This window comes from Anastrepha obliqua, chromosome 3 (assembly GCF_027943255.1).
Source record: "Anastrepha obliqua isolate idAnaObli1 chromosome 3, idAnaObli1_1.0, whole genome shotgun sequence".
NCBI classification, from domain to species: domain Eukaryota; kingdom Metazoa; phylum Arthropoda; class Insecta; order Diptera; family Tephritidae; genus Anastrepha; species Anastrepha obliqua.
This window is the reverse complement of record NC_072894.1, coordinates 51,935,370-51,956,179: the sequence shown is the minus strand read 5'-3', so window position 1 is coordinate 51,956,179 and position 20,810 is coordinate 51,935,370. Positions and strand designations below refer to the sequence as shown.

Here is a 20,810-nt window from a genome sequence, read left to right as displayed (position 1 = left end):
TATATACAAATTCTCAGAATGCCGGGATTAATATACGCAAATCCCGGAATATTCGGTATCTGAAAAATATTTACGTTCTGGAATACCTGGACTGGCATCCCTATTGTACACCTATATTACTCTTCAAAATTATTTTTGATTAACCATTTGTGCCGGATTACTTGTTTGAGACTTTATATAAATCTTTTAAATGCATCAGTTAACCCGTCGAATAAAAGATTTTTCAAAATATATCGCTCTTATCGTCATCTCACTTAACTGTACTTTGCAAAGACATTTCTTTTCGTGCTACTAATATATTCTCCACCACATCGACATCTAAAGTGTATAGTTTTTGCATTTTTAATACATACATTTAGATGGGTTTTTAATTACATTTTCTTGAACAGTAGTTTTTTGCTACAGTCTTACATAGGATTTATGCTTTCATTCAAATCGATCCACTCTAATACTCATACACTTGTTATTCATATACGTACAACTGTAGACTCGGAATGTCTAAAATCAAAACACACATACTTGCACGCAGTTGAAGGGCACACGCATGCATAGTAAATGAAATTCATAAAAGCCAATAAATTTTACCGAAATATGCAATGTTTTCCCTTTTTCCTCTTAGTGCGCTTTCTCGAGTAAATGGCCTCAAAGTGCTGGCACTTCAACGAAAATCGTATAGTTCAATATTTGTTATTTGGTCGATTCGATTACTTGGGATACGGAGGCTGGATGGCTGATTTGTTTTGTGTTTATTGTTCTGTGATGTACAGTGTCTTGTGTTCCTGTGGAAGATTCTCGTTTTTTCTCATTAAAAAATTTTACATATCATACATCAGAAAGAGGAGTTTCTTTTACATAGTTTTTGTATAATTTTGGCTGAAATGAAGTAATGCTGTTGCCTATTTATATTCGTTCGAAACTGCTTCACTTCTAATAATATATCCAACGTTCGTTCTCTCCCTGTACCAGCGGTAAGAGAGCAACAGTTCGCATGATTTTTGTTTAGGTGCTGGGGCACCAAAGGTGCGAGTTTGTTAAGTGTAGAGATCTACAACTACTTAGCTATAGATAAAACTCAGCAGCTGAATAAAAATTTAGAGATATATTACCATCAATAATGAATTGAGGATTATAATAACGCTTTTTAATGGTAAAAAGCTATTCTGACGTTTTAAAAGCGCTGAAATTGGAACTAAAATCTTAACATAAAGAACGAAATGGTCCATTAAGTTTGTAATTTGTTTTCATGATTTAAAAAATATACCAAAAATGTCTTGATCTTCGAGAAGGAATATTAAAGTAAGCTTCCACCAAACTTCCAGGAGTGTGCTAGAAATCGAGTGAGTGAGCAGTTTAACCATCAATATTATGGTAGGAAGTAATTCTAAGTAGGATTAGCGCTAAGCGAATATTGTATGGGCGAAATCGTCCCCTTAGTATAACAATAGCCTATGTGCTCATAGGCTATTATTTTTTTTTGAATTTTTGGATTCTCCATCGTCGATTTTATATGTGGTAAAAATTTTGTCAAATTCTAGTTCCACAAAGTGGGTCAAAACGTCAGTCAAAAAATAATAAATATTTACAGACATAACGAGATTTGAGTGAGAGCTACTTTCGACAAAAAGTTTGAAATTCATTTTCTCAAAACATCAAAAAATGTATAGGCTATTTTAATACTAAGGGGAAGAAATGATCTTCGGAAGAGCTTCCATACCAAATTTTTACTAGTTCGAGTTTTTTTCTTTCAACGAGTGTGCAAGTTGCTGTGATAAAAACATAATTTTGAACGGTCGCCAACTAAATGAGTCAGCATCTTCCAACCTATGAAGATCGTTTCTTGCGAGAAGCTTGCCGGTATAACTTTCATAGCAGAGAGCTAGAGAGCTGTAGTAAAAGAACTGCGTTATATGAAATTTTTTTAAAAATCTTGCAATGGAAGATTCCCCATACACTCCGAGTATTTCCTCTGACTAAGCCAAAATTTCCTGTTTACTACTAATATAATACAATTTCACAAAAAATTTTCATAAAAAACTGTAATAAAATCTATAAAATCTATATAATACAAACAAATACAAATTCATTGCACTTTTACGGGTTGCTGGTACGAATTTCTATTACATTATTATTTTTTTCTTTTTAGCCAAATTTTAACATTTCTTCCCAAATACGATTGGTATGCGTCTATGTATCGAGACGGAGGTTGCACAGCAACCAGAAGTGCATAATAGAAAAGGCTAGGCAATAACAAATTGTAATGAGTGAATGCAGAATACAGAAGGCAAACAGGCAGAGGTACAAACTGCGGAACATGACAAGTGCAAACTTTTGATATTCTTTGAAATTTAAGGAAATGGGAAAATTAAAAATTCTCGTATGAATATTTAATATTTCTTCATACTTTTAACTACAGGGTGATTAAGTAAGATCGCAGGTTTGGTTGGCTTATTGATAGATGTGCTGAGTGACACATCTCAGGGCCAATTAGCACAAAAGAAGCCATTTTGGTAACCCACATCTTGATTTCACTAAAAATATGCCAAGTTGTTCATTGAGCACTCAGACTTGGGCATTTACGCAGATAGTTGAAGACTGTTTCGTTAGAATCGTCTTGATTGCAGCTTCGACCAGTCAGCTCGTCAGCTTTCTCATTCCTGATGATATCTGTTGTGCGTGCTAAAGCATTTAATTCTTCTTTGCATTATCGGACGATTTTTGAATGGATTGTTTGTGACTCTATAACTAAGATGGATGCTTGACTATCTGAAAAAATGCCTGTTTCTGATAGTAGTGGTGAATGATTTCTGATTATTCTGTAAGCTCCTCTTATCCCAGGAACCTCTGTTTGAAAGATAATATTCCAATTCCCCAGGCGAAAGTACTTTGAAGTTTCTAGGTCTTTTGAACATACACCCGCGCCGACGCCGCAATCCATCTTGTATCCATCGGTGTAAAGTGTGGTGGTATCGTCCTTGACTACTAAATTCAACCCCCATTCTTTGGCGTGGGGAACATTGCTTAAACTCTAGGGCAGCGGTAATGCAGTCTCACGGATTGCCATTTAGCCTTTGGCTATCAATAGTTGTATAGGAGGTGTTATTTTTTACATAAGAAGTGTTATTTTGATATTCACAGAAAAATGTTTTTTTAATATAAATTATCGGATGTTTATTTCAATATAAAGAGGAAGACATGTCGTTAATAGTGGAAAATAACATCAGGCAAATGACCACCACGATCACGCTTACAGGACAATATCGTTTCCATGAAATTTTGCATTGCAAAAATTGCAAAGTGGCTGCCCTATGTCCTCGATAGCTTCACGAATTCCATCTTTGAGGTCTTGAATCGACCCTGGTTTGTTGGCGTGGACCTTCTCTTTCACATGTCACAAAGTGTTAAATCACAAGATCTCGGTAGCCAATTGTGATCACCTCTTCGAGAGATAACACGGACTGGAAACTTTTTCCGTAAAATATAAATGGTTTCGTTGCTTGTGTGACACATTCTCTAGATCAATACCATCCAATTCCGGCCATAAAAAATCGTTAATCATCTCTCGATAGCGCAAAATATTCACCTGTAACACCTGTTTTTGAAAAACCCTATAGTATGACCAAACATTCCAGCATTCCAAAAACTCTTTTGCAAATCTAATGGTAACAGGTTCAGTATGACATTCAGTGCCTCTTCATAACTCCAGATGTTGCTACGAGGCTGATCGTCGTACTCTAGTTAACTGTCTAACATTGTATTGTTTGTTTAATGCAGGTCATCATACTAATGCTCCGTATCCCAATAGCTGAGGTTTATTTAATTAACATAAAATAAAACATAACAAAAATTTGTCGAAATGCCTGCTTTTTTATCTCATCTGGATAGTCTGGTATTTTTGTATAAAACACAAAATAATAATAATAAGAAAAATTACATACCAAAATTTGCGTCACCCTTGCATCACCCTTTACATAAAAGCCTGGAAGATATTTTATGCGACATCAGTATGTAGCTGTCATAAATCCTTCAATTTCGCGTTTCAATGCGGCAGAACAGAAGCAGCTGTGCAGAAGCCTGTTCTCTGTTGACTTCGCATAAAAAACAGATAGCTAAAAGGATTTTATTTTTATTTCTTTATTTTTTTTGTTGCTATCAGCCAGTGGATGTGCAGATGAAGCGTTAAAACGGGCAATTTTTCGAATAGATACGCTGAAATTCCTAAGTCCCAAAAGCAGATTTGTATGCAAAGAATTCATACTCACACCTTCAATGGGTGAATAATTCGTAATCGGTGGGATGTTGGCAAATAACATAGACATCACCCATTTACCTCCATTGGAATACCCGACGAAAGGATAATTTTATCAATATGTATTCAAATGGTAAAAATGTTTGGAATTTTTTCCTAAACTAAACTTCAATTGACATGCGCTTTTAATAATGGCTTTCGATGATCCTATCGCATAAAAGTTAATGTCCTTTTGGCTGGCATTCACACAGTCACTGTTTCACTGCGTGTATTTGTATTGTTATTGGCGCCGCTGGTGGTCGGAGAATTTTGTTCCTAGATTTGTGCAGAAAACCAATATTTGGTTAACATGGCTGCTTTTAGGTGTTGAACGGGGATGTGTTTCAAGAGACTGATAGGCGTTGCACGAAAAGTTGGATGGGTAGGAATACAATTCTTGTTGCCATGATACTTCCGCCTAGCATTGCTATTAAGAATTTGCAATTTACAATTTACAACTCTTTAGCAACTTATGCTTATGCTGCTGATACTTATTTTGTGTTTTCTTCTACTTTCATTTCCTTCAACTAATATCGGCTTAGGCATGCACATTTTCCAAACAAGTATGAACCGTATTTATATTTGCCCCTCCTTTTAAGTGTCCCACTATCGTCCGCTCAACGCTTAGCATATCAATGTGTGTATGTATGTATGGCTAAGTGTTTGTCATTTGTTTTGTAAGCGAGCACCAAAAAATGAAACCTTTGTCAATATCCCAAGTTATTGCTTGGATATTTATTGAAAAATTCTTGCTGTCGTCAACTATGTCCCTGCCTTGACGACGGGTTCAATCTGCAACTACAATATGTGCATGAGTATGTCTGCATGTTTGTAGTCGAAAAGGATTTTCATATTCTTGCATATTTTCATCATGGTTTATTATATTTGGTATACCCTGCGGCTGCAGATAATAACACCATGGGTTGAAATGGAATTAGTGTCGAGTATTCATATCTTATTTTTCCTTTTGTTCCTGGCTCCCTTTTAGACTGTTATGAAAAATTTATCTAACAGCGTCAGCAATACCCTGACTAGTAACTGCTCAAATATACACATATATGTACATAAATCTCTTTCGTTGGTTGGAGATGACTTGCATGAAAAAGCATGCAAAAACCAACTTACATATTTGCAGTTGATGCATAGAAGACAAGCATAGGTCGAAACACAATGCTGTTGTCTTTTTTGGTGGATTGAGAAAAAGTTGTAAGTAAGGAAAGGCAAAATATGTAAATGTGCACCGGTGTTCACATTAATATTTTTATAGAAATAAAAATAATTAATTTTTTTCATAAAAAATTATTTTATAAAAAAATAATTGTTATTTTATTGAAATTTATTATTACTTTATAAAACATTATAATTATTTTACAGTTTTATAAAAAATTTAAAAAAGTATAATAAAAAAAATATAAAAAAAATTCAACAAAAAAAATTAGAATGTCGTAGTTCGTCGTGCTCCTATTAATGTGAAAACTGGTGTATTTGTACACATTTCGCTTTTCTTGCTTATCAAAATATTACTATTTTATAAAATGTTATTATATTAATTTTTTATAAAAAAATATTTGTTTTAGTAGACGAAAATGTTCAAAAAAGACACTTCGAAACGAAATTCTCAAAAATCAACGAGAATTTTGAGACACCTCAAATCTACCCCTTGTTCAGTTAATGCAAAATAGGCTGTAATACTGCATACTCAGAATTTTTCTAAAAATTCGGCATACAAAATTGGGAGTTTTTTGCCAATTTTTTCAACTTTGTTAAATTTTTTGTTACTTTTGTATAAAATTTGGAGCTTTGAGTTACATGGTTTTTGTTGGTGGCGCAAAATTGATCACCGTCAGTAGACAACCTAATTCTGGGATTTCAAGTACGTAAGGCATTTATTTATCTACGAGTATTTTTTAATTTAAATCTACAGTCCAATGTACCTTACAGATTAGCAACAAAACGCTGCAGGTATCAGTTAATCCCAAGATGAATACGTCAGGGTTCGTTAGATCATTTACTGCAACTTGAACCGTATGAAAAATTTCGTTCCCGACCATCCCCAGTTGGATTTGAATCAAAATTTGTTTCAACAGCAGTTATGCAAATTAAAAATAAGTATGAAAGTGCTAAATTTGGTCCGGACCGAACTTTCTATATTGTAATTACATAAATTCTTAGGCAATGAGAGTTATAGCTTGTAACGACCAATGAAACCCTTATTTTAACTGCCACTAAACAATTAGTGATCGTGCAATTTAGTGGTAGTGCAAAATGTCCAACCCTGGTAAGGACATACGGACGGACGGAAATTTAGCCTTAATGTACAAAAAGTGGGATTAATATTAATTCGATCTCAATAATATAATATTTCATTCGATTCTAAATGAGATGGGAAGCAATATGTGCGCCTAGTTTGGATGAGTTGTATTATTAAAATCTTATCGAGAACCACACATTTGCCCGAAAGTACAGATGACAACACCTATTTTTCAAAAGTTTTACTGGGTACAATGCTTATCACAGGAGTCTTGCCTATGTGTGACAAATTTCCGGCAGTCAGATTGAATGCATGCAAAATAGGCAGGAAGTTTTCAGATTTGGGCACACAAAAATTATGAGAACTCTTCCGGGAACATGTAGAAAGCTATCTTAAAAATTTGCATTACTCTACAAATCTGTTTTGGATTTAATTTTTCCAATTTTTTCTGTTTTGGATTTAGTTTTCCCAGGGTCGGTTGTTATCTTCACAGACGGCTCAAGACTCAATAATAAGGTCGGGAGTGGCATCCACTCAAAAGTGCTACACTTAAGTCTACGGCTACTTGGCTACTGCGTTGTGGGTCAGGAACTTGTCTGTTGCAACACAATCAATCACTATCTACACTTATCATCAGTGCAATAATAATTCGTCCAAAGTGCCAATCTAGTTTAGAGTTATTCGTAATGAGCTGACCAAGTGGTGTACCACGAACATTGTCTGGTTTCCAGGATACAGAGACATTTCCGGAGATTTCACAGCGGATGAGCTGGCTAGGAGGGAAACTGATCTTAAATCAGTCAATTCTGCCTAATGTGTGGGTCTCTCCTTATTTGCGGATATCAAAGACTGGATCAAGCCGGTCTACATCGTGCTAGCCAACATTACATAGACCACGGAACCTACTTGTGAGATTGCTAGGTAGGTTTGCTCTAGAAAGAATGCGCACAGAAGTAGGTCTCTATCAATCTAGACCGGTCTTATATTAGTACGGGGGTTGGTATTATCACCGGGCACTACCTAATGGGAAAATATGAAAACGTATTGGGTCTCCTTCAAAAGACTCCGGTCGCAGCTGTGGAAGGAGAAGGTGGAGAGCTTTGAACACTTCCTCTGCCACTGCCCCCCTCTTGCCATGCGATAATGCTGTCTGAACTGTTACATCTCTGGATGACTAGCGTACTTGAAATCGGCAGCCATCGACAGCATTTTATCGTTTATCCGAGAGACATTCACATCGAAAGTTCGAGGAGGAACTTGATCGCAAAGGTTTTACAAAATCTGAAATAAATAATTGCTTACAGCTATTATCGCTATTTAATACATCGGTGTTTAGCTCAATCATATATAATTGGGTATTTGGCCGGGCTCCTCCTCCTATTCGTGGTGTGCGTCTTGATGCTGTTCCACAAATGGAGGGACCTACAGTTTCAAGCCGACTACGAACGACAGATATTTTTGTGAGGAGATTTTTCATTGCAGAAATACACTCGGAGGTTTGCCATTGCCTGCCGAGGGGCGAGCGCTATAAGAAAACTGTTTTTCTTAATTTTGGTGTTTCACCGAGAGTCGAACCAACGTTCTCTCTGTGAAATCCGAATGGTAATTACGCATAAACCCATTCGGCTACGGCGTCTGCTCAATCAAATACCTCACACATATCAACTGATAAGATACACAAATGTGCCTCTATCCGTAAAATGTATTCGACTTTATTGTGACTTTTAGTAGAAACGACAGCCGACCAAGCCATTAATGTTCAACTTTATTTCCGTTTATGCTGAATTGATAATTGCAACTCGAAATGGCTAGCAATGGTAAATGCTAAGCATTTGCAGCATATTTCGCTTAATTAAAAATACAAAAGAAATAAGTATGAAAAGGAGAACGAGTAGGAAAGTAGGGAGAGAAACACAAAACAAAACAAATCACGAGATTCAACTGCAATATGCGGACTGCAGTCTGCAAAATGCGGAAGAAAAGAAGGAATTCGACTTTGCATAATATTATACTAAAATATCCAATACTGAGAAATGCGTTTTAATACCCTTGAGAGAGAAATTTTACGGTGACAGCAAAGTACCTAAGTACCTACGCTCTTGTTTTCAAGCAATGGAGTGCAGAAATTCACAGTAAACACGTGTGGCTTTATTGCATAATAGTGGAACGAGAGAAGGCGGTAGCATGCCAATAGAACAATGGTGTCGTAGCATTTGCCATTTATTTGTTTTCACTACAGGTTTTATTAAAGCATTGGTGACAAAACCGAACCGAAACGATATTCAGAGTAAACGATAGTCAGGTAAACAAAAGACATATTCTTTTGTAAACGAGTTGCAAAAGAACACCACTCTTTTAAATGTCGGTTAATATATAAAGCTATAACCCAACATGTATGTTCAGTCGCATATTAGCTATATTTTTTCGCCATCATACCTGTGAGATCCAGTGAATTACGTGGAAAGCAACAACACAAAACATCATACTTAAGTTGATTGACCGATGTAAATCGAAAGTTTGGGATATACACCACGAACACTGCGACGAATCTCACGGCTATAGTCAGACATATGATTTCCTTCGGGGCGATAGTCTAGGAGGATTGAAGCAATCGGTAATGAACAAAAACGTGTGTTTATACATATATAGGAGTCATGAATGTGCAGGAACTTTACGTACTCAAACCTTTTTTCATTCATATTTAATCTCATATGTAGATTGCTATTATATCTTAAGATTAACAAATCATGGGCTCAATCGTTAATCACAATCGCAGGAAGTCTGATATTCTTGCTGACCAAATCCTTAAGCCGTGTTACACGTCGCTACCGATATTCAGTTTTGTTAAACGTTAGACTGGATTGGGCAATAAAAGGCCTTGGAAAGGGTTACCTAAAACCAACAAGATAAACCAGAACATGATAACATGGTACACGGACGGATTCCTCATCAAGTGAGCGGCAGAACGGAGAAAATATACTTGGAAGGCAACAATAAAAATATATTTGAAGCGGAAGGCTACGCACTAGAAAGTGAAATTTTGACAGTGGTACACAATGAGAGCACTCTGAGTGGTAGAGGCTTTTCACAGAAGGTCGAGAAGATGTGAATGACGTCAAATCACAATTTTTAACAAAAGCAGAATTGCATGAGGATCGCTCAGGAATTGTTGAATGACGTCAACCATGATCCAGATTTGCTTAAAAGGGTCATAACTTGGTAACTGGGTAGCATGGGTCTCTGGTTGTGACATCGAAAACAAAGCCCAATCATCCCCATTGGAAGAGTCGACGAGAGCCAATACTAAAAAAAGCACACCAAGTTCGATCAAATATTAAGGTTTTGCTGACTGTTTTCTTCGATTACCATAGCGTAGTGCCTCAGGAGTTCTTAGAACAAGGTCGTACGGTAAATAAGGAGTATTACCTGGACGTTATGCGCCGTTGTGAAGCAATATGAAAAGAAAAGCCCGGATTTGTGGAGGGAAAAAATGCATGGCTTGTGTATGATGTTAATGCACCTGCTCACTCATCTTTGATTGCAAGAGATTATTTGGCTAAAAATAATTCCGGTATCATGCCTCAGCCACCATATTCACCAGGCTTTGTCCCCTGCTACTTTTTCCTGTTCCTAAGATTGAAGAGACCCATGAAGGACGGCGTTTTGCGACGATTGAGGGGATAAGACCCGAATCGCTGACCAAAAAGTGCATATCAGAACTGCTTCGAAGATTAAAAAAAACCCTGGGAAAAGTGTATAATATCTAAGGGGGACTACTTTGAAGAAGATCAAAAAGAAATTGATAAATAAATAAATATTTTTTAGCTGCATCAGAATTATCGATAACTATGGTTTGACGGCTGAGAATGGCAAACTGTGTTAACATTTCTGTTGAGTAAGATGTGGCAGTAATGCCAGACCAACGCTTCCACATTGTGTAGATTTACTTTTGATTTGTCGTTGTGCGTGCCTCTAAAATACAACTCATACGTCAATTGAAGCAAAATGACCATCGATATATTCACCAATTTTGTTTTCCCTTTTGTTTAATTTTTTTAATCAATGAGATTTTATACCAGGGCGCCATAGACTTGTTGACCGAGTTAGGGTGTACTTTTGCAATTCGTATACTATGTATTTACCTATATGTATATCTGTGTACGTTATAGGGCTATCCACCTATTTAATAACAACAACAATGTAATGTATTGTAATATGAAACAAATGTGGCGCGTAACAGGGCACAATATTTTTACCGAAAAATGCACCCGTAAATACTTACCTCACATTCACGTTAGAGTAAATGAAAAAAGTTTTGCATGCATTTCAGGAACCTTGGCGCTTTGAACTTTGGCTTCACTCATCAGCGACTTGCTTTCTTAGCTTTGAAGGGATCCATTGCTCTACTGATAAAAAATCGAGATTAAATTAAAAGCTATGGTACTCGTGTACTCCAAAGATTGGTTCGTGAATAGCGTTCCCTTACTTAGTTGAGGTAATAAATAGTTGTGTAATATTAGTATGAATAACGGATAAACTGCAATTGAATAACAGCTGATTGATATATTTTTAAGAATTCCATACATACATACAGATAAAGCTTAGCATTGATTGCAGCAAAACATTCCAGCATTTCGTGCTCCTTGCTTTGTTAAAACATTGTTTATTACTTCGTTTTGTTGGTCGCGTTGTTCACTACTGTCTACTTGTAATTTATTTGAAATGTTGTATGCACTTATTGGCGACAGAATAAGATTGCCAGCAATAAAGTTTTCGACAAGTGGACAATAAATTAAAAGGGAAAGTAGAAGACGATTTGTGAATGTAAATGCAATGTATGTATTTTATATACGTACAGTTTGTCCAGAAAATTTTTGAGATACCAAAATATTCCAGTTGCCAGTATTTCGCAATGGTACACTTTTCGAATCCACTAAAACAATCAAAAACACTGATACAAAAATAAAATAAATACTTTACTCAACTTTGATGAAAATGTTTTATATATCTCTTTTCGTCACCGTTTGCTAAGATGAGTTGATATACCGTTATTTTATTGAGATGTAAGTGATCGTAAGAGTGATTTGTATGTATATTTTGAAGATCGCAAAAATCCCTGAAATCGGTAATTGTTTGAGGTGACTCAGTCGGGTAATTATCTAAGGTAGAAAATGTGCTACCTAAGAGTGAAAACCCAGGCAAATGAAGTTGTCGATAATCACTTTATGTGAAACTTTGTCGAAGGCTTTTGAAAAGTCGGTGTAAATGCAATCAACTTGGCACCCCGAAGGGAGTGCTGAGGTACAATACTCACTAACAACATCCAGTTTTGTAAGTTTAGAACGACCCGATACAAATCAGTGTTGATTCGGACAAATTGAACTCTTAACTAAGAAATATATTTTATTTTTGATGACGCATTCAAAGCGCTTAGACTAGTTAGTGAGCTTCGAGATAGATCTATAATTACACATATCACTCTTATTCCAGCTGAATATACGAGTTATAGAAGTGAGTTTCCAAGCATCAGTAAATTTTCCAAAAGATAACGACTTTTGAAAAATTATTTTCAAAGGAACCGTCAGAGCAGGGCAACTTTTAAATAAAATAGCCGAAAGACTATCAAAGTCAGTTTGGGAGGAGTTTTTGACATCCCAGTTAATATATTATATTCTCAGTTGAGAGGGAAAGTGATCAAAACTCGAATGGTGTATCATGATACAGTGACAAATTACTGTGACAATCATCGTCATCGACTGTGTGATATACAGAACACGCAGATTTTCGTTTAAGGAATACTGATGATGGAATTGTGGAACATACATACTTTTTTGATTTGATGAATTTCTAGAAAGCCTTCTAATCGGACTTAATATATAGTTCAAAATTAAAAATATAATTTCAGTATAAAAGTTTGTTCAGACAGTTGAATTCTTTCAGATAGTGACGATATTTTTCATAAACGATTTGGTTGCTAGTAGATTTGAGCTCAGTTAAGAAGAACAACAAATGTTTTCAAACGTCGGCAGTTGAAGTTCACAGGCCAGTAACTGCTTTGTGCCTGACCCATAAAACCTGTTTCACTGTCAAACTAGTGAAATTAATATGTTTCTATGTTTCTACACTTTAATTTTTTGAAGAAAATTAAGTGGGCAATGCTTTCCCTTTTCATTCTGTAATTTATACGAGTGCCTTTTTTTAGCTGCTCTTAAAAAGATGCATTTAATATCTTTTTATGTCAGCCATTTTTTCACCATATATTTATTTCCTTTCTTCGTGAATGCTTCTATTACAGTGGACAGTCTTTTGTGCCAGTCGAGTAGGTTGAACAAAAGTCCATTTCGCCCGCTTGTGCACTTGTTCACTTGCCCACTTGCACACGTAACCGACCATACTTAATGCCTGTCAGTTGGCGCTTCTGTATTTCAACTATGGCTATTAAACATTCCCTCGTGGCTACAATAGCTATTGTGCACTCATTGTTAATACTTGGAAAACACAATTTTCCGGTGATTCTCATTGTCAATGACGCTCCGGAAAAAATGATCACAATGATATAGGATGCGTTAAATTGTCATGAAAATTTCGTTGACCAAAATTAATGATGTCTGTCCAAAGCAGACGACCCAGAGCAGATTTGTTGATGAATTCGTATCAAACCAGAAAATAAACAAAAAAAAAAAAAACACACAAACAAATAAAAAACCAGAAATGCATCAAGCATAAAAGTCACAAATGTGTGTTTGTTAGAGTGAAGAGAGCGAGCAAAATTTTCAATGGTTGAAGCTTTATAGCGTTGACGCAGCGGAAATATGCCCAACAAGATGCTTCCACCGCTGTTGTTGTTTGTGGCTGCTATTGCGGTAGATATTGCGGAAAACCATTTTGAATGACACTTTGTCAGTCTGTCACTCACTGAAATCTAGGAACATCATGGGAATACGCAAAGTGTGGGAAGAGCCATGTTACAAATGATTTGCGTAATAATGCAATGTGGCGGCCATTATGTTGTTGTTAAGGTATTATTTCGTGTGCCTATATGTATGCGTGTGCGTGCTTGAGAAATTACGTATGTTTCTGCAACAAGCGATTTGCGGCATGTTTGACAACTCCCCACGGCAATGTGGGGAGTTGCTTTGTGGGCCTCAGTCTAAGTTGTGTTACAATAAACAGCCACCTGAACGTAAAAGCAGCAGCTGAATGGCCAACTTTCGCAATCCCGAAAACACAAATATAACACATTTTAATTTTTTCCAAAAATGTTTTTTCTTTTATAAGAAACTTTGTAGGAGTAGCAATAGTTTAGTGCTACCGAAAACTTTTGAAAATTTCATCAAACTTTACATTTTTCCAAATTCAGAAAGAAAAAACTGCTGCCATGTGTTCACAGCCTTGTATACATGCTTCATATCCGGGCACATGCATATACAGGGTGGTTGTTTTAGAGTTTGGTTTTTCGTCTTTACAACATAGCTTTCAGTCATAGTCAATGTTACAAGTGACTTCGGAATAGCGAAAAAAGTAGCCGAGTGCCCCTTTCGAGGAAAAAATTATGGCAAATTATGAGGTTCAAACTCTGCCAAAAATTACCAGTAGGACCAGCAGTGCCGATGACTCTAACCGCGAACCATGGAATTGAGCTGCACCTACCATATATTAATGGGTAAATAAATTTTGTTATTCTAATGCAAGTTGATGTAGCCGATTTGGTTGGTGCGTGACTACCATTCGGAATTCAGAGAGAACGTAGGTTCGAATCTCCGTGCATGAAACATCAAATGATAGAAACAGTTTTTCCTAATAGCAGTCGCTCCTCGACAGGCAATGGCAAACCTCTGAGTGTATTTCTGCCATTTGTTCCTCATAAAAATATCTCTCTAGTCTATTTTTCCGGCTTATAATGTTTTAGAACAATTTAACCACTTAGGAATCTTTCATTAGCTCACTTTGATTCTTTAATCTTGTTAGCTTTAGATAACCCTTCCCATTTTTTTTATTGCCCACTTCAACATGATGCAGAATTAGTGAAACTATTTTGTTATATTAATAAATATTTTTGTATAAATAATAGCAATCGTTTTGGTACTTTGCTTTTTCTTTTATTACCATTCAAGGCAACATTTGCCGAAACCACCGCCAGGTGACTCTCTAAATCAATTGATCTGAGTTCTACGTTTTCTGTTTAGGTTGCCACATCATCTTTTTAAGATGAGGACAGTCGAAACAGTATGCACAATGTACAGTGTGATAGATCCATATCCATAATTACTATATTTTCCATCCACGATTTGTGTTAATGTGGTTTCGATAAGGCGCTGCTATATACTATACATACAAAACATACTCGATGAATTGTCATGTGATGATGATCGGGCGGTACCACACTGATGGATTAGTGTCTAGTGTAATTCTCCAAACCAACCACACTGGGACTAAATAATGTCACATAATCGTTGGTATATGAACTCTGCCATTTGCAGAAGTCATCGGATTTCGGACAATTTTCCAATTAAAGCCAATACCATGTCGCTAACAATATATTTATCTACAATATTTTATTAAATTTGAGTTTCCAAAACTCTAAAAAAACACCCTTTACGTTAACACATCTTCTTCTGTAGTCAGGAAAAAAGAAATCGGCGTCATCCCGAACAACTCCCAAGTCGAGTATGCTGTCATGCAGTTTATAACATGCATGTTTTGGAGTTTTTAGTGATTTTCTTACACGCTCTTATAAATGTGTTGCATTGCAGCATCTGGTTTTGTAACATGTTGCACGCTGATCAAGTTTATAAATTTTGTCGCGTAGCTACTAAAGTCTGTTCACTCGAGTTGTGAAAAAGTCGAGAAATGCGCATTAAACTTGCAAAGCTTTCATAGAGAAAGTTACTCTTGTAGGTGCAGGCGAGTTAAATATTACTTTTTTGTTGCACGCACGTCGTAACGAGTAGTTTTTGTTTTATTTCTTGTGTCTTTGATACATCGAATTTCTTCAAATAATTTTCTGTTCCTTTCGGTTGTATTAAACTACAATTTAGTATAGATTTAAATTTCCCAATATGGTACTCATTACGGATTAACGAGTTGGTATCGGTATCGGTTGGCGGGGTTTCCATCTGCCACCCCCTTACTACCATCGATGCTCGCAAAGCAAACATTTTAAAACAATATTTCTATGATGTCAAGAAGGTACACAGAACTGAAAATAACTGTTACTTCATAGATGTTGGTAGTAAAACGAGCATTGCTAGCACCGCGAATAATTTAAATGATACTAACTTAAGGTTAATAAGCTCTTCATAATTGTAAGAAACTGCGAGTTCATGGCTCTTGGAACTGAAACATGCAGCTAAGTTAACTCTGAACTGATAATTTTGGATTCTTATACCTTCTAAGGAGTATTCAGCAAGTTCTGATGTTGATGATATTTGAAGGAAGAACTGAAATAGGCATATTGTGCAGTATAATAAGGGCTAACTGCTCTTAATATTACATAATTTGGGTAACGCTAGCTGACATAAATAAACAATTTGATGATAATATCAATATTTATTTGGAAACCAAAGGTTCATCTAAGGACCTAAGCTCATTGATGGTGCACACACAAATTAATCTGAAATGCCTGATTTCTTTTCCGTTCAAATCTTCTTTATGCAGCTGATGTGTATATTAGATCACAGTGGCACTGCGGGAAGTTGTATGGCTTAGAAAGTGGATAGGCAGCACATCCACGAGATTAAAAATAAAACAAACGTACATGGCTTTTTATACGTAACTTTTTAATGGCAGAAATATTTTGTCAATCCATAAGTTCGTGCGTATTTTACCCTTAATTTCACTTTCGTAAGATTTGTGCATACAAAAAATAATTCGCGGAATATAACGGAACTATTTATATTTTCTTTGATGTATTGTGCATTCAATAAGTGATTTTAATCGTGGATAGAAGCACGTGTTGTTAAAAAATAATATGGAATATTCAAAAGCGTGTAAGAGGCATATTTTGTACTTTTTTTATAAAAGTGTTAAAAATGCTCAACTGCTGCTGCAGAAATAAACACTGTTCACGGAGAGAATACCGTGAGTGTAAGGACTGCGCAAAAGTGGTTTTCAAAATTCCGAAGTGGTAACTGCGACGTGGAAGATGCCCCGCGCGCTGGTCGTCATGAGGTCTTTAACTCCGACACCTTGCTCGAACTCGTGGAAGCTGAGCCAAATTTGAAAGTCGATATGATAGCTCAGAGGTTAAATTCATCGCATGGAACAGTTCACAGGCACCTGGTTCAGTTGGGAAAGGTTTCAAAGCTGGGAAAATGGGCACCAGAACCGACCCCTAGAGATGGCCTTCTCCTGTATATTTGATGGGATATGGCCGATATTATTTGTTATGAACTTCTGGAACCAAACCAGACTGATTATTATTTCCATCAGCTATCAAACCTGAATGGGGCACTTAACAAAAATCGACCGTCTTTCGCGAATAGACGCAAGGTTTTGTTTCACCACGACAACGCAAGAGCTCGGATGGAAGCTAATGCCGCATCCACCATACTCTCCGGATGTTGCACCTTGTGATTATCACCTTTTCCGTGGACTTCAATCCCATATGAGTAGCAAGAACTTCTTCTTCTTAATTGGCGCTATAACCGCTTACGCGATTTTAGCAAGAACTACTCCTCAAAATAAGCTAAAAGGGATATCGAAGCGTATTTTGGCTCCAAAGACAAACAATTTTTTGAGCAGGGAATTAAAAATTTGCTTACATGTTGGGAAGACACTGTAAATAATGAAGAAAAATATATTACTGATTAATAAATACTTTAAACACGGCAGATCATGAATTAGTTGTATATAATTTCTTTGTGGTAATGTCTAAAAATGCACATATTTCTGCTAAAAGGATTGGTTTCGAGTTACTGCCCTTTTTACGATATTTCAGCTTGGAAGAGGCATCTACAAACTTAGGTCTAATCGGCAAGAATTAGTTCATTAGATATCGTTCATTGAAGCTTTTGCTTCAAAACCTGCGCATTTGACAAACAAACATTTCCATTTTCTATATTACTTATATACGTCTTACAGCTCAAATATAGTAATGGTGTGCGCATCGCTTATCGCTTCAACAACTTAATGTTCCAGTAATAGGTATAAACGTAAAATGAAAACAAACATGTACGTACATACAAGCATCTAAACTGAAATGCCATGACATAAAAATCATTGTAGCCAACCTTCTTATATAATGCATGCGTTTAAATTATTAAAGCCATATTTGCTTAAGCGCCTCTTTTCCTCACATAACTGACATAGTATTGTATGTATGCGTTTGTTGCTCACACGTGACATAATTAAAAGCGTCATTGTGTTCATAAATCGTTGGAACGTGTCAAATGATTTTGCAGTCACAATACCAACAACGAAGAACACAGCATCCACTGCATGGTGACAGATGCTGACATTCGCTTCGCATGCCGCCAACAGCTGCTGCTATTCACATACAAATTATGTTTTGGTGTGTATGCATAGATATGTAAGGAGATTTACACATATAATAGGTAGATGTAAGCCTATGTGTGAGTGTACAGCAGTACATACAGATATTTGACATGATGAAGCGTTGGCCAAATAGTCAGCTAAAACAGCAATAACAATAAAAATTACAGCAAAAGCAACACAAAATAGCTTCAGCTTTCGCAGTAACCCATAAAAAAAGAGCTTAGAATGTGCTTAATAATCATTAGAATCAATAAAGTAAAATAAAATATGAGCAGAGCATAAACAGCGCCGTGGGTAATTATGTTCTGGCGCTTTATGCTGACTATGAAATGAGCTACACAATTTCGGAATTACTTAAGCGCTTCTCGGTATTTGAATTATGTGGATAGCATATCTTTTTTTGAACTAACTAACTAACTTTTTAAATAACTACAGAACAGGAACGATTGTTTTTTTTCTTATTTTACGAGAATTTATTTGTATCTTTGTAATTTTAATAATTTTTTAGTTCATATAAATCAGTTACAAACCTTGTGCAAATTAAAAAAAAGTCAAAAAATTTTCATCATAATTTAAAATTTCAAAAAATTGTTATTAAAAAAAAATTGAATTTTGATATAACAAAGTGCCAAAATTGAATTGATTTTTAATTTTTTTTTCCTGATGGTCTTAAGAATTTTCTACATATAACAAATGCTAGCAATTTTTTTTTTATGTTTAAAAAAACACCTAATATCGTCAAGAACAAAAATTATCAAAAAGCAGCTCGGAACTTCAAGCTTCTACTATGTTATCTTGAAATTTTTTCTAAAAATTATAATTAAAAATGTGAAAATTTTGTTAAATAATTTTTAACTTTTTTCTTTCAAAGTTTGAAATTTGAATTTATATGGTTCTTATAGAATAATGATCTGTGTTTTGATAAAAAAAGTTGCTAGAACTAAATAAGAAATAAGTAAGTTAACAAAACTAGTAAATAGGAACCTGTGCTATGGTCTCTAAAAACACTCCATATTCTGTGTTTTGCTAAACTGGATTATGTTTCTGAATATTGAAAAACTATGGCTTTGACACTTAGCATATTGCATTCTATTCGTTTTTTACAAAAGTGATTACTTTCGGCTCACGAAGATGGATACTTACTATAATTGGAGTTGACAACCTTTTTAGCCGAGCTCTTCCTCCGATTTGGGGTGTGCGTCTGGATTTTGTTCCACAAATGGAGCGACCTATAGTTTTAAGTCGGTTTCGATATTTTTTATGAGCAGCTTTCACTTTACAGAAATACATATGAGGGGCGTTCAGATACATCCGAGGGGCGACCGCTATTAAAAGAAACTTTTTGGTGTTTCATGGACGGAGCTTTGAACCTACATACTCGGAATAATAGTCACGAACCAACTCCTCTTGCTCATTACCAAAATACTTTGATACGGCATGCCAAAATAATGAAAATTTCATATCAGAAAAGAACAAGAAAAATCCAAGCTTTCCACAAAAATTTACCATATTTATATGTATTGAATATAATAAAATTTAACGATTTACTTCCCTCTTTTTCTTAATAAAAATATTGAGATTAGGTATTAAATATCACTCTTTGTATAGGATAGAAAATGTTGCATTTTTGCCCGAATCAAGTACAAAATTTTGAGTAAAGGATACACAAATCTCTGTTCATAAAAAGTTGAACAAGGTCATTAGAAGCATCGAGACTTCTTCAAAATTTTGTGTCATAGTTGGTTATTTTGAGCTGAATCATTTGATTTGACAAGTAAAAGGAAGTACGTCGCCTTCGAAAAATATATTTTCTCTAACGTTGGAAGTAAATGTGAGAATCTGTTTTCTGTTTGCATTCCTGTTTTTTGTTCGCTATTGATTCCTTCTCTGCTCCTTTAAAATTGTTTAAATACCTCAACGAAGATATCGCAGATTTGTTTCCCCAATGCAGTAGATTTAGAATTGAGTCTTGTCTTTTGCCATATTAAAAGTGACTTCGCCAAACGGCTTCAGAAATACAAAATTTTTGAGCGTAAGTATTATCACGTCTTCTTACTAAAGTTTGCCGCAAATATGGAAGAATTTTTGAGATATTCTTCGAAATCATCCTTTACCCGCCGACTGCTACTTTGCAATACACGGCTTGGTTGCAATTCCGATATCTTGAGTAGCTGAACGTTTGCGTATTTATATCTCCCTTAATTGACTTACTGACACCTGTTTTGAAATGCATCAGCAAACCGATCGTAGCGACCTTTATCGTGCATTCCTTACTTTTTTTCGCATTTATTTATTTACCTACTGCATTCCATCTAACTATAAAAGCCCTTTAACAACTTACTTAAACTTCCATTGCAACATAAGTCGCCTCTCACAATGGCACCTTTTGCGTTAGCACTTTTTACACTGGTTTTCAGTTTCATTGCCTCTTCAATTGCAGGAATTGCGTCGACGCAAGAACTTCATAGGCATTACTTTGGTGCTGGTGATTTTGATTTTGATTTTTGGTACTGGGATCTCACCTGGCTCGTGTGGGACAAGCAGTGCTCCAAATATAATATAAGCCTTCCAGTAGATACTCGCATTACAGGTGGCGATTTGGCTGCGCCCAATATGTTCCCCTATCAGGTGGGTCTTCTACTGCTGCGCGCACCAAAAATTTATCAATGCGGTGGTACATTGATATCGGTGAGTTATGTGCTCACAGCGGCGCATTGTTTATATAAGTAAGCCACTGTTTGCAAATAATTTGGTCGATGAGGTAATAGTAGTTTTAAT

At 35.8% G+C, this 20,810-nt stretch overlaps 1 protein-coding gene across 1 annotated transcript in view; it reads left to right on the top strand.

The window, feature by feature from the left end:
- LOC129241961 (uncharacterized) overlaps positions 1-20,810 on the top strand; it is a 34,435-nt gene that overhangs the window by 13,009 nt on the left and 616 nt on the right. The window contains exon 3 of the mRNA XM_054878511.1: positions 20,473-20,758. Within this exon, the coding sequence (XP_054734486.1) occupies positions 20,473-20,758 (286 nt within the window). The remainder of the gene's footprint in view (positions 1-20,472; positions 20,759-20,810) is intronic.